The sequence below is a fragment of the Corapipo altera genome, unplaced genomic scaffold, assembly GCF_003945725.1.
Source record: "Corapipo altera isolate COAL_440 unplaced genomic scaffold, ASM394572v1 61305, whole genome shotgun sequence".
Classification (NCBI taxonomy): Eukaryota; Metazoa; Chordata; class Aves; order Passeriformes; family Pipridae; genus Corapipo; species Corapipo altera.
The window spans coordinates 2,891,681-2,902,265 of NW_020884909.1; the positions used below are offsets into that span (position 1 = coordinate 2,891,681).

Here is a 10,585-nt window from a genome sequence, read left to right on the forward strand (position 1 = left end):
GCCGCCTCCGCCGGGCCCGCCATGCTGCCCCCCGCCATGCTGCCCCCGGCCCTGCTCCGCCGGCCCCTCGCCGCCGCCGCCCGCCTGGCCCGGGCCCGGGCCGGCCCGCAGGTAGCGGCGGGGGCGCCGCCGGGGGAGCGGGGAGAGGGTGGGCGTGGGGCCCGCGGAGTCCCCGGGGCCGGGGGATGTGTGTGTGTGTTGTGGTGTTGTGGTGTTGTGATCCGCCGGGGGCGGGGGGTGGGCGGGTCTTGTGCTGTCGCTGTCGCGACATCCACTCGGGCCGGCTGTGGCACGTCGTTTGGGCGGGAGAATCGGAGTCGTTTTAAGTTGGGGAGAAAAAAAAAGACCTCCGAGATCGTCGAGTCCACAACCTGTGACCGAACACGATCGTTCGTGTCAGCCAGACCGCGGCACTCAGTGCCACGTCCAGTCTTTCCTTAAATACCTCCAGGGACGGTGACTCCAGCACCTCCTCTGAGCAGCCCATTCCAGTGTCTAATCACCTTTCCTGTGAAGAACTTCTTCCTAATGTCCAACCTAAACCTCCCCTGGCACAGCTTAAGACCGTGCCCTCTTGTCCTGTCGCTGGTTGCCTGGGAGAAGAGGCCGAGCCCCACCTGGCTACAGCCTCCTCTGAAGTGGTTGTAGAGAGCAATAAGGTCACCCCTGAGCTGCCTCTTCTCCAGGCTGAACCCCCTCAGCTCCTTCAGCTGCTCTTCACAGGACCTGTGCCTCAGACCCTTCACCAGCTTCATTGCCCTTCTCTGGACAGACCTGGTCCTCCAGCGCCCCAGCATCTGCTTGAGTGGCAGAAAGCATCGGGGCTTCTCTTCTCCTGCAGAAATCCGGCGTGGGATGGGTCCCTGCTGCAGGCTCACGGATCGGTCGGGATCCCGTGGGGGTTTATAATGGCTCCAAGGAGTTGTGACACATGGGAACCAATACTAGATGTGTCATGCTGCAGAGGGCCATTGGGGAACAAGAACCTTTGGTCTTGGCCATCTGTATTCAACTACCTGAAAGGAGAGCGTAGCCAGGTGAGGGTTGGGCTCTTCTCCCAGGTAACAACTAACAGGACGTGAGGAAGTGGGAGGTTGTGCCAGGGAATGTTTAGATTGGAAATTAGGAAAAAATTTTCTTCACTGTAAGGGTTTGTAAAGCGCTGGAACAGGCTATCCAGGGAAGTGTTTCCATCATCCCTGGAAGTGTTCAAAAAACAGGTGGGTATGGCACTTGAGGATATGGTTTAGTGGTGGACATGGTGCTCTTGGGTTAATGGTAGATAAAAGGATCCTAGAGGTCATTTCCAACCCATACGGTTCTGTTCTGTGGCTTGAGCTGTATGGTATGCATGCCTGCTCGTGAAATAAGACATGTCCAAAATCCATCCTGCAGCCACCTCTGTGCAAATATGGGCTAAGGCCAGAGATGTGTTTTGGCCTTCTTTTTTCAAGTTTTATTTCTAAGGTGAGTGGAACGTTCCAGGTTATTGAGACAGTTGCAAAAATACGCTTAGCCTGGGACCTCCAAAGTGTTTTATGTTACATGAATAGAAGAACTGTTCTTGACCAGCCCTTGGGAAGCAGCCAGTAAGAGGCTAGGATGCAGACTTAAGAAATCTTGCATTGGAAGGAGTCAGTCTTTCCCCAAGTGTTTGTATCTTTCTCTTTCTTTTACCAACAATATGTAATTTGCTAATACTGATATAAGATTGTAATTAGAAAACACAGTGCAGTGGTGTGAGCTGGTTAGGTAAGGGCAACAAAGGCAGATGTTGATGTTGCTCCTGCTTTGGTGGCATCTTGGCAGCCTTGGTTTTGAGTAATGTGTTTAGTCAAATATCTTTTTATTGCTTTGACTCTTCGCTGCTGACTTCCTGAGGAAGGGGTTGAGAAGAGGAAAATGCTGCTTTGTAATAAGCTAATAATTAAACAATTGAGTGCAACAAATAAGAGACACATCACAGTCTGTTGCACTGCTGAAAGGAGTGGCAGCAAATAATGCACATGGGAACTATTTCCAAAGAAAAATGTCGCAAGAAACTTTTTGGAATTGGACATCACAAAGTAAAAAAATCTCACTAATTAAAAAAAAAATTAGAAGACAACTTTCTGGCTTGATAATTAGTTTTACTTATTTTTCTGGCTGTTTTCTTTCAGGCACTCCTTGCTACAGGGCCCAGACAAGATACCAGCATTTTCTACGAAATTCGCACATATGATATCAAGCCGTCGAAGATGAAGGAGTTTTTGGAAACGATCAACAAGTACATTCACTTTCGCACAGCTCACTCAGAGCTGGTGGGATTCTGGTACACGGAGCTGGGAGCGATGAATAAGGTGTTCCACATTTGGAAGTACGGTATGACCAGCAACCCTTTGCACTGCTCTGCTCTCTGTGTGTTCCCTGTCTCGTAGGCAAGAAGGTGAGGGGGATGCTTACCTGGCTCTTATTTGTTGCTCTTAATGTAAGGAGGTGCCCCCCAAAAATCGCTCCTGTACTGATTAGTGAAAAGAACAACTTCAGAGCCTGTCAGGACAACTTTGACATGCTGGGATGAGAGAGTTAGAAATGTTCTAAAGCAGCAGCCTCTGCTCAAAACAGTTATAATAGAGGAAGAATGGTAGAGTCTTTTGTTCATGGTAGATGTTTTTAACTTGTGGCCAGCTCCACAAATGCCTTCAGAATTTCAAAATGAATGGAGAAAAAGGAAATATGCACGTATATGCACTCTGTGTGTGTTTGTATGTGTGTATAATTGTTCACAAATTTTCGCTCGGTATAATTGTTCTCAAATTTTAGCTTCCTTAAAACAGTGAGCACGCAGTTTGCATGCTTAAACTCCTTCTGCAATTGGCCTGTGCTGAGATAGGAAGACAGCCCACCAGTTCTGACTTCTCAAGCGCACAGTGTTTTCTTGCAGCTTTAGCCTTGGTAACAATAGGCTTTTTGCATTATAATCAACTTTTTTATGTTGTTGGAGTTGGTGCTGACATGGAAGGTGCAGGTGAGCCAAGAAAAGCTACACTTACACCAGAAACTAGGTGTACTGGCCATGCTTTTTGTGGCGACCAAAGGAAGTCGGTACTTGGATAATGGAGAGGTGGGAAGGCACACCAATATCATTTCCTTGGATACCAGCTGTAGTCCAGGGTATATCTGCATATTGAGGCAGTGTGCTCATCAAAGTCCAGCATGTTCACAGTACCTGTTTAGAGTAAAGGATTGCCTCTTTTGTTTTGGAAGGGTGAATCATAGAATCATAGCCTCATAAAATAGTTTGGATTAGAGAGGACCTTAAAGATCATATAGTTCCAACCTCCTTGCCATCGCCAGGGACACCCTTCTCTCAGTCTTGTTGCTCAGGACCCCGTCCAGCCTGGCCTTGAACACTTCCAGGGATGGGGCATCCACAGCTTCTCTGTGCAACCTGTTCCAGTGTCTCACCACTCTGAGTGAAGAATTTCTTCATTGTATCTAATCTAAATTTTGCCCGATCCCTGGAGGTGTTCAAGGCCAGGTTGGATGGAGGTCTGAGCAACCTGGTCTGATGAAAGATATCCCTGCTCATGACAGGGGAGTTGGAACTAGATGATCTTAAGGTTCCTTCCAATGCAAACCATTCTACAATTCTAAATCTACTCTCTTTCAGTTTAAAGCCATTTCCTCTTGTCCTGTCACTCCACACCCTTGTAAAAAGTTCCTCTCCAGCTGTCTCGTTCAGGTACTGGAAAGCTGTTCTAAGGTGCCTCTGGAGCCTTCTCTTTTCCAGGCTAAACAACTCTCTCAGCCTGTCTTCATAGGATGTTTCAGCGCTTGGATCATTTTTCTGGCCTCCTCCTCTGGCGTTGCTCCAACAGGTCCATATCCCTCTTGTGCTGGGGGCAGAATCACCTCCCTCGACCTGCTGGCCACACTGCTTTTGCTGGAGCCCAGGATGTGATTGGCTTCCTGGGCTGCAAGTGCACATTCACATCAAACTTCTCATCCACTAGCACTCCTAAGTCCTCCTCCTCAGGGTTGCTCTCAATCCTGGCCTGATCCTGTAACTGGGATTGCTTAAACCCGCATGTGTGACCTTGCACTTTGCCTTGTTAAACTTCATGAGCTTTGCACAGGCCCAGCTCTCAAGCCTGTCCAGTTCCCTGTGTGGCATCCCTTCCCTCCAACATGTTGACTGCACCACACAGCTTGGTGTCATCAGCAAACTTGCCGAGGGTGCACTTGATTCCTGTGTCCATGGAAGATGTTAAACAGCACTGGTCCCAGTACTGAGCCCTGAGGGGCACCACTTGGACATTGAGCTGTTGGTTGCAGGTCTTTGAGTGCGACCATCCGGCCCATTCCTTATCCACTGAGTGGTCTGTCCATCAGATCCGTGCCTCTGCAGTTTAGAGAGTAGGATGTTGTATGGGACGGTGTAAAATGCTCTGCCCAAGTCCGGGTAGATGGTGTCAGTCACCCTTCCCTCATCCACCAATGCTGTAACCCTATGACAGAAGGCCAAACACCAAGTTTGTCAGGCATGATTTGCCCTTAGTGAAACCATGCTGGCTGTCACCAGTCACCTCCTTGTTTTCCATGTCCCTTAGCGCAGTTTCTAGAAGGGTCTGCTCCATGACCTTCCCAGGCACAGATGTGAGTGAAACTGACCAGGCTGTACTTTGGCAGGTCTTCCTTATGTTTTTTTTTTTAAAAAATGGACTGCCATAACTTCTCAAACATGATGGATAGTGGCTTAGCCACTTCTGCTGCCGGTTCCCTCAGAACCCACGGATATATCTTATTGAATCCCATGGGCTTGTGCACCTTCAGGTTCCTTAAATGGTCTCAGACCTGATCTTTTCCTACAGTGGGTGGTTCTTTGTTCTCCCAGTCCCTGCCTTTGCCTTCTGTGACCTGGGTGGTCTGGCTGGAGCACTTGCCACAGACCTCTGCCTGCAGACCAAGGCAAAAAAAGGTCACTGAGGACCTCAGTTCTTTGTCATGACCAGGCAGCCATGTCTCCCCTTTCTTCAGAGAGGGCATGCATCTGTCCACAGGAATATTTTGAGTTCACCTGCATCTGTGATTAATAAATTGTCCTGCTTCTCAGAACTTTTTAGCCTTGGCTATTGTTATTATCTCTAAATTAAAAAAAAAATAATAATCTGTGAGAAACTTTTAAAGTGCAAAACAAAGGAAAAACCTGTACTTTTTATTTGTTTCCTAACAGTGTTTTACATATCTAAGTTACAACATCCTTTCTCCTTTATTCATCAGACCCCTGCTTATACCTTTTTGGTAGTTAAAAGTAATTGGTATATTTACCTCTTAGTCCCAGCATACTGATATTTCTTAAGGTTCTTCCTTCCCCTTCTCAGATGCTGGATTTTTCTTGCATAATATTGGAAGCTGTCTGCATAAGTATATTGCTTAAGATGCCATTGCAGACTAACTAGTTGAAATTCAGACACTCTTAATTAAGTAGGTTTGGTTTTAATTAAGAAAAAAAAGAAGAAAAGGTTTAGCTTTTGGGGATTTATCAATTTTTTACGCAGCTGAACACACAAAGATTACTTCTGCACTTTTAATGTCACTTTATATAAGCAAAAACCCCACATTTTTATTAATTTTTTTTCTTGGTAGGCTATTATTTATCTTGAATTTTTTTTTTTCCACTTCACTTCCTTATCCACTGTGCTTTCTCTGAATCTACTTATCCTTGGTAACTGTTGCCACATCCAGTAGTGCCGTGGATGCCATATGTAAATGTCCTTTAACTGTAAAATTGGTTAGCAGATTTTAACTGTGTTGTAAACTTTCTTGGCTTGAAACCATTTTAGTCTGAGACGTAAAGCAGAATTTAAAGGTGGGTTTTTTTTCAGAATTTAAAGGAAACTTACCACATCTGCTTCAAGCTTCTGTTTAAAAATACCAGTTTCGAAATTAGATAAGTGCAGCTTGCCTTCTTGTAATTAAACATTTTGATTGAGTCTAATGTGACATTAAATGCATTTTTTTCCAGGGTTTTTTTTTTTTTTGCTTTCTTACAGATAATTTTGCCCACAGAACAGCAGTCCGGCAAGCACTAGCCAATGACAAAGACTGGCAGGGAAGACTTATGTCTGCAGTCCTCCCCTTGGTAGAGAAGCAGCACAATGAGGTCGCTTATCTGGTACCTTGGTGTCAACTTGGAAAGCCTCCAAAAGAGGGGGGTGAGCTTATCTTTGCTTCTGGTGATTAAAGTTACCGATAGTAACAAAAAATGGTTTAAAGTTTAAACCAGCTGTTGCCTGGTTTTATAACCCCTTATGTAACAAAGGCACGTACGTGCACCCGTGTGAAAAAGGTGACATAACACAGAACAAGGGACAGAGTTTTTAAGAAGGATTTTACGCTAACTTACATCAAGATCTGCCTAGAGCCTTGCTCGTTAAGGTTGTTGATGGTCAGGGTTGTGAATTGCTAAATGGACGTGCAAAATGGCAGTGCCATAGTAGTGGTCAGAGCAGTCAGACTTCCTTTGTCTGTCCATCAGTGAGAGGGGATTTCCTGGAGATGCTGGGAATAATGATTGCTCTCTTTCACAGGGATTCTTCTCCTTTATCAATTTGCTTTGTTACTGATTGTTTTGATTCTTTTGCATAATAGTTTAAAAAAAATTCCCTACCTTTTAAAGATGCACGCAAGTCAACCATACTTTTTTACAGTCATAGGTTAGGTGTCAAAAGTCCTGTCCTTATGTATTTTAACTCTCTCTGTATCAAAAGCGATGTTAATAGTACTGACCATTCCCCAGTTTACGAACATTTGTAGAATTTGTTGTATGAAGTGGCATGGAACAGGCCTTTCTTCAGCCCTCAGCATGTGCATACATACAGTAATCTTCGTTCTTTATTTCCCCAGGATTCTGAATTTTATGCTGTTATAGTTGAATGTGAAAGCAGTCCAGTTTTCTCCTAAATCTGGAGAGATGACTTTTCAGACACTTTGTTCCTGTTGTAGTCCATCTCCAGCCCATTGCTGGAGAATGAGACCAGACATATAGCAAGTGTCTGGCTTTCTATTACAGTGTCAGCAATTGTGATCTGAAGTAACTACCTGAACGGAAAGAAGACAGGTATGAGCACTTGTGATTTCTGCAAAGTAGTCTGAATCTCCCAAAATTTCCAGGCAACACTGAAAATTTGCACCGGGTGCTGGCATGAACGGGCAGTCTCCTGCTGACCCCAAATGGCAGGGAAATGCAGTACTCATTTCACAATAAATACATCATGGCCATAACACACTGTTCCAGAACGGACATATTAATTTGTATTTCCTTCCCTGTGGTGGTGTTTGCCTTCTCTTCTAGGGGTGTATGAATGGGTTACTTTCCAGATGAAGCCTGGTGGGCCAGCATTGTGGGGTGAAGCATTTCGAGCTGCAATCAATGCTCACATCAACACAGGCTATACCAAGCTGATTGGTGTTTTCCATACAGAATATGGATTACTTAACAGAGGTACTACTCAATTTCTGATACAGACTTTGGCAGGGGAAGGGGCAGAGGATGAGGGGCAAGCCGTGGTCTTGCATCAGGATTGGCCAGTTTGCTGAAAACTTTGGTGTGGATCATTAAAGTCCTGTAAACAGTCCTTGAACCCAGCTTTGTTTGTTGGGTTAATAGGCTTAAGCTCATTGCCACAATCTTAAAAGTCTCTCAGATCTGATGTTAAAGTCAAACTGTGTAAAGGCTCAGTAAGGATCATCCCACCATTGACTTGCCTGGAGAATTCTTTCTGCTAACTGCAAGGCTTTTAACAGATGAAGGCAGATTGCTAGGACTTACAGTGCATGCTGTATTGCACCATAACACTATTCAGCTGACTTTATTTGTACTTTCTTAGTCCATGTGTTGTGGTGGAATGAGAGCCCAGATAACCGGGCAGCGGGAAGACACAGAGCCCATGAAGATGCCAGAGTCGTAGCAGCTGGTAAGAGATAATGCATCCAGAGAACTCACTCATGTTACCTGCATGCATGCTGAGAAAGATATTACTTCTCACTGGAAGTTATGTCTTAATTAAACATGCATTTAATTTCAGTACGCGACAGTGTCAGGTTCTTGGAGTCCCAGCAAAATGCACTCCTGATTCCTCTGCAGTGCTCACCGCTGAAATAACCTTCTTCTAAAGGGTGGAACTGATGGCAAAAGAGACAAGATGGAAGTGCTGTCAGCAAGTGACATGGATCCCCATACCCAGTGAACTGAGCTGTTCTTCAGTTGACCAAAAATGGATGCAAAATGCTGATCACTAGCAGTGTAAATCAGCATGCTGCTATCTAGTTGTTAAAAAGAAGTTTATGATGTTGTTCCTACCTCTCCAGGAAAGAGAACTTGAGCTGTATCACACATGACATGAACCACACTTCACCAATCCTTAATTTTAACTCCTAAGTTCTTAATACTTTTTCAAATAGCTAGATCCCTTATCAAACCTACTAAAGTTAAGTGTTCTTTTCCAACACTGCAGTCAGGGGTGGTATCACTTTGCTAACGTATTTTGGTGCCTCTTATAATTATCACATCGTGGTTATTCCATACTGGTTTAAGAAGGAATGCTCCCACATACACCTTACCCAGTTAAGTTTTAATCAGACATCTCATTGGGATACTCTGCATTAATTCTGAGCAAAGTAAAACATCAACGTAGCTGGAGTGCGACTTGGGTGCTACAGTGGAGCTGGTCAGGTGGTGTGCAGCACCCTCTTCTGCAATTTATAGGTACTAACTATAAACTGCAGAGCACTTGGGAGTCTGTTCCACACATTCATCACAGACCTGCAACAAGCAATTGATTTAATATCTCTACTGAGGTATCTTTGTGTAGTTTGCCTAATGATTATTGCTTGCTTAAAGTGCATTAAGATCTCACAGAAAGCACTATAAAACAGCCATAGGCAATTATGCTTATGTCCAAAGTACAACTTACATCTCTGTAATAAAAATTCAGAGACAAGTACTTGAGTTGGGATTTAAACATCCAGAGAAATTTGTTATGCTCTGCAGCTGGATTTGACAAATAAACCAAACACTGTTTTCATGACTTGCTAGAGACCTCTTTATTTACTAACTTTAGAAGCTTAAAGCATGTACCTTTCAAATCTTGTACCACTTTGCTTGCCTGAATAGTTTGTACTCCATGCTAAGTTGTAGAGATACTGGAATGTTATGCATCAAAATTCACAACAAAACAAAACCTGTGCTCCACAAAAGAACAAATGTAAAAATGACACTTGTGAAGACCAGTGGTGCTAAAACAGCTTTATTTTTTACTTAATACAAGGCAGAGTGCCTTTTAATACTTCACATAACAGATATTAGCAAATACAAATATATATACTTTTTTTTTTGCTTTTAATGAAAATGTCCACTTAAGGATTTAACTTAGAAATTTCAGTTGTGAAATCTCTCTAGATTTTTGCAAAGTTAACAGATATTCCAGTGCAAAAATAGATCCCATTACAGATAGCATAAAGTGCTTGGAACGAAGGGCCAACTATAATTCAGGAGGGAAAGATAAGCACAAAGTGGTGGTTTAACCAAGGGGAAAATCCAACAACTCCTTACTGAAATACAAATGTACTACAAAGAGGGATGCAACATGTCAATAGTACTGCAGTTTAAAATAAGTTAACACCTCAGTGCAGTTTCATTATCAAGAGTGGTTCATATACTGCGTGTGTCTCTAGAGTGATTTTTCCCCAACACATACTTGAACGAGTAAATTAGTGGCTGTCTGAACTTACTCCATGAGAAATCTTCATGCCAGTGTTGCATTATGCTGTCTGTTCAGTACAAACATGGCAGATCAGAGCTGTGAAATAGTTTGGTTAATATCCACTGTAACGTTTTAGCACAGATAGCAGACCCTTTAAGCATGACAATCACAGGGCAACAGGAATCAAGAATCTTTTTGTTTGGCTAAGGAAAGAGGATGATGTAAGTGTTGTTTCCTGATAAATTAATAATTTAAATGAGCAGCTACCAAGAGCAAACCACAGCCCTTTCAGGACCAAATCCAAATCCTCCTAGAACTCATTCTAAGTTCTACATGCACTAGTTTGGTGCAGTGCAAAACTTAAGCCCTTCACTTCAGCGACTTGACGCTGATTCATAACAATGGTTTTTAGCAGTGGTAAGCATCCAGTACCTGCTACTTGTTTCAATGATACGGCAACATACTTGCAGCCTGTTATGGAGCAATGGCTGTAACTCAGCTGTTTCCGCACCTGGAAGTCTGATGTGTTCATCACCCTGTACTCATCCCCATAGAGTGATGCTATAAAGGTAATAACAAAGTATGTTTTAAGTGAGGTATACCGATCCCCTTTACACTCCTTTCTCAATCCCCTTAGCAATGTATTATACAGATTAAAAAAAAAAAAAAAAAAAAAAGGTATGAAAAAGGCACTTCTGCAGAGCCTGGAGTAAGCTCTAACTTTACCTCAAGACAGGACATGGAGGGACTGGGAACTTGGTTTAGCTGTGTTTTAAAAATGCTGAGTTGGTCAGTGTTACCAAGTGTACTTGGAAATAGGTCATCAACCTTCTTCAGGC

General features: G+C 43.7%; 1 protein-coding gene across 2 annotated transcripts; it reads left to right on the forward strand.

The window, feature by feature from the left end:
* The first annotated feature begins 36 nt into the window (after window positions 1–36).
* Window positions 37–9,071, forward strand: NIPSNAP3A (nipsnap homolog 3A). 2 transcript variants are annotated; one of them, XM_027653210.1, is made up of 6 exons: window positions 37–111; window positions 2,160–2,361; window positions 6,036–6,197; window positions 7,337–7,486; window positions 7,872–7,958; window positions 8,070–9,071. In XM_027653210.1, the coding sequence occupies exons 1-6, from the start codon at window positions 37–39 to the stop codon at window positions 8,144–8,146; spliced, it is 753 nt and encodes a 250-aa protein (XP_027509011.1). In that variant the 3' UTR covers window positions 8,147–9,071. The 2 variants fall into 2 exon arrangements, with proteins under 2 accessions (XP_027509011.1, XP_027509012.1); XM_027653211.1 differs by lacking the exon at window positions 37–111 and adding an exon at window positions 882–2,066.
* Window positions 9,072–10,585: the final 1,514 nt, after the last annotated feature.

What these genes read in the sequence shown, in the direction of transcription:
- NIPSNAP3A (XM_027653210.1), top strand. Translation starts at nt 37, where the DNA reads ATGCTGCCCCCGGCCCTGCTCCGCCGGCCCCTCGCCGCCGCCGCCCGC. An exon ending in AAAGCCTCCAAAAGAGGGGG is followed by an intron (nt 6,198 to 7,336) that starts GTGAGCTTATCT and finishes CTTCTCTTCTAG; the next exon opens with GGGTGTATGAATGGGTTACT. An exon ending in ATATGGATTACTTAACAGAG is followed by an intron (nt 7,487 to 7,871) that starts GTACTACTCAAT and finishes GTACTTTCTTAG; the next exon opens with TCCATGTGTTGTGGTGGAAT.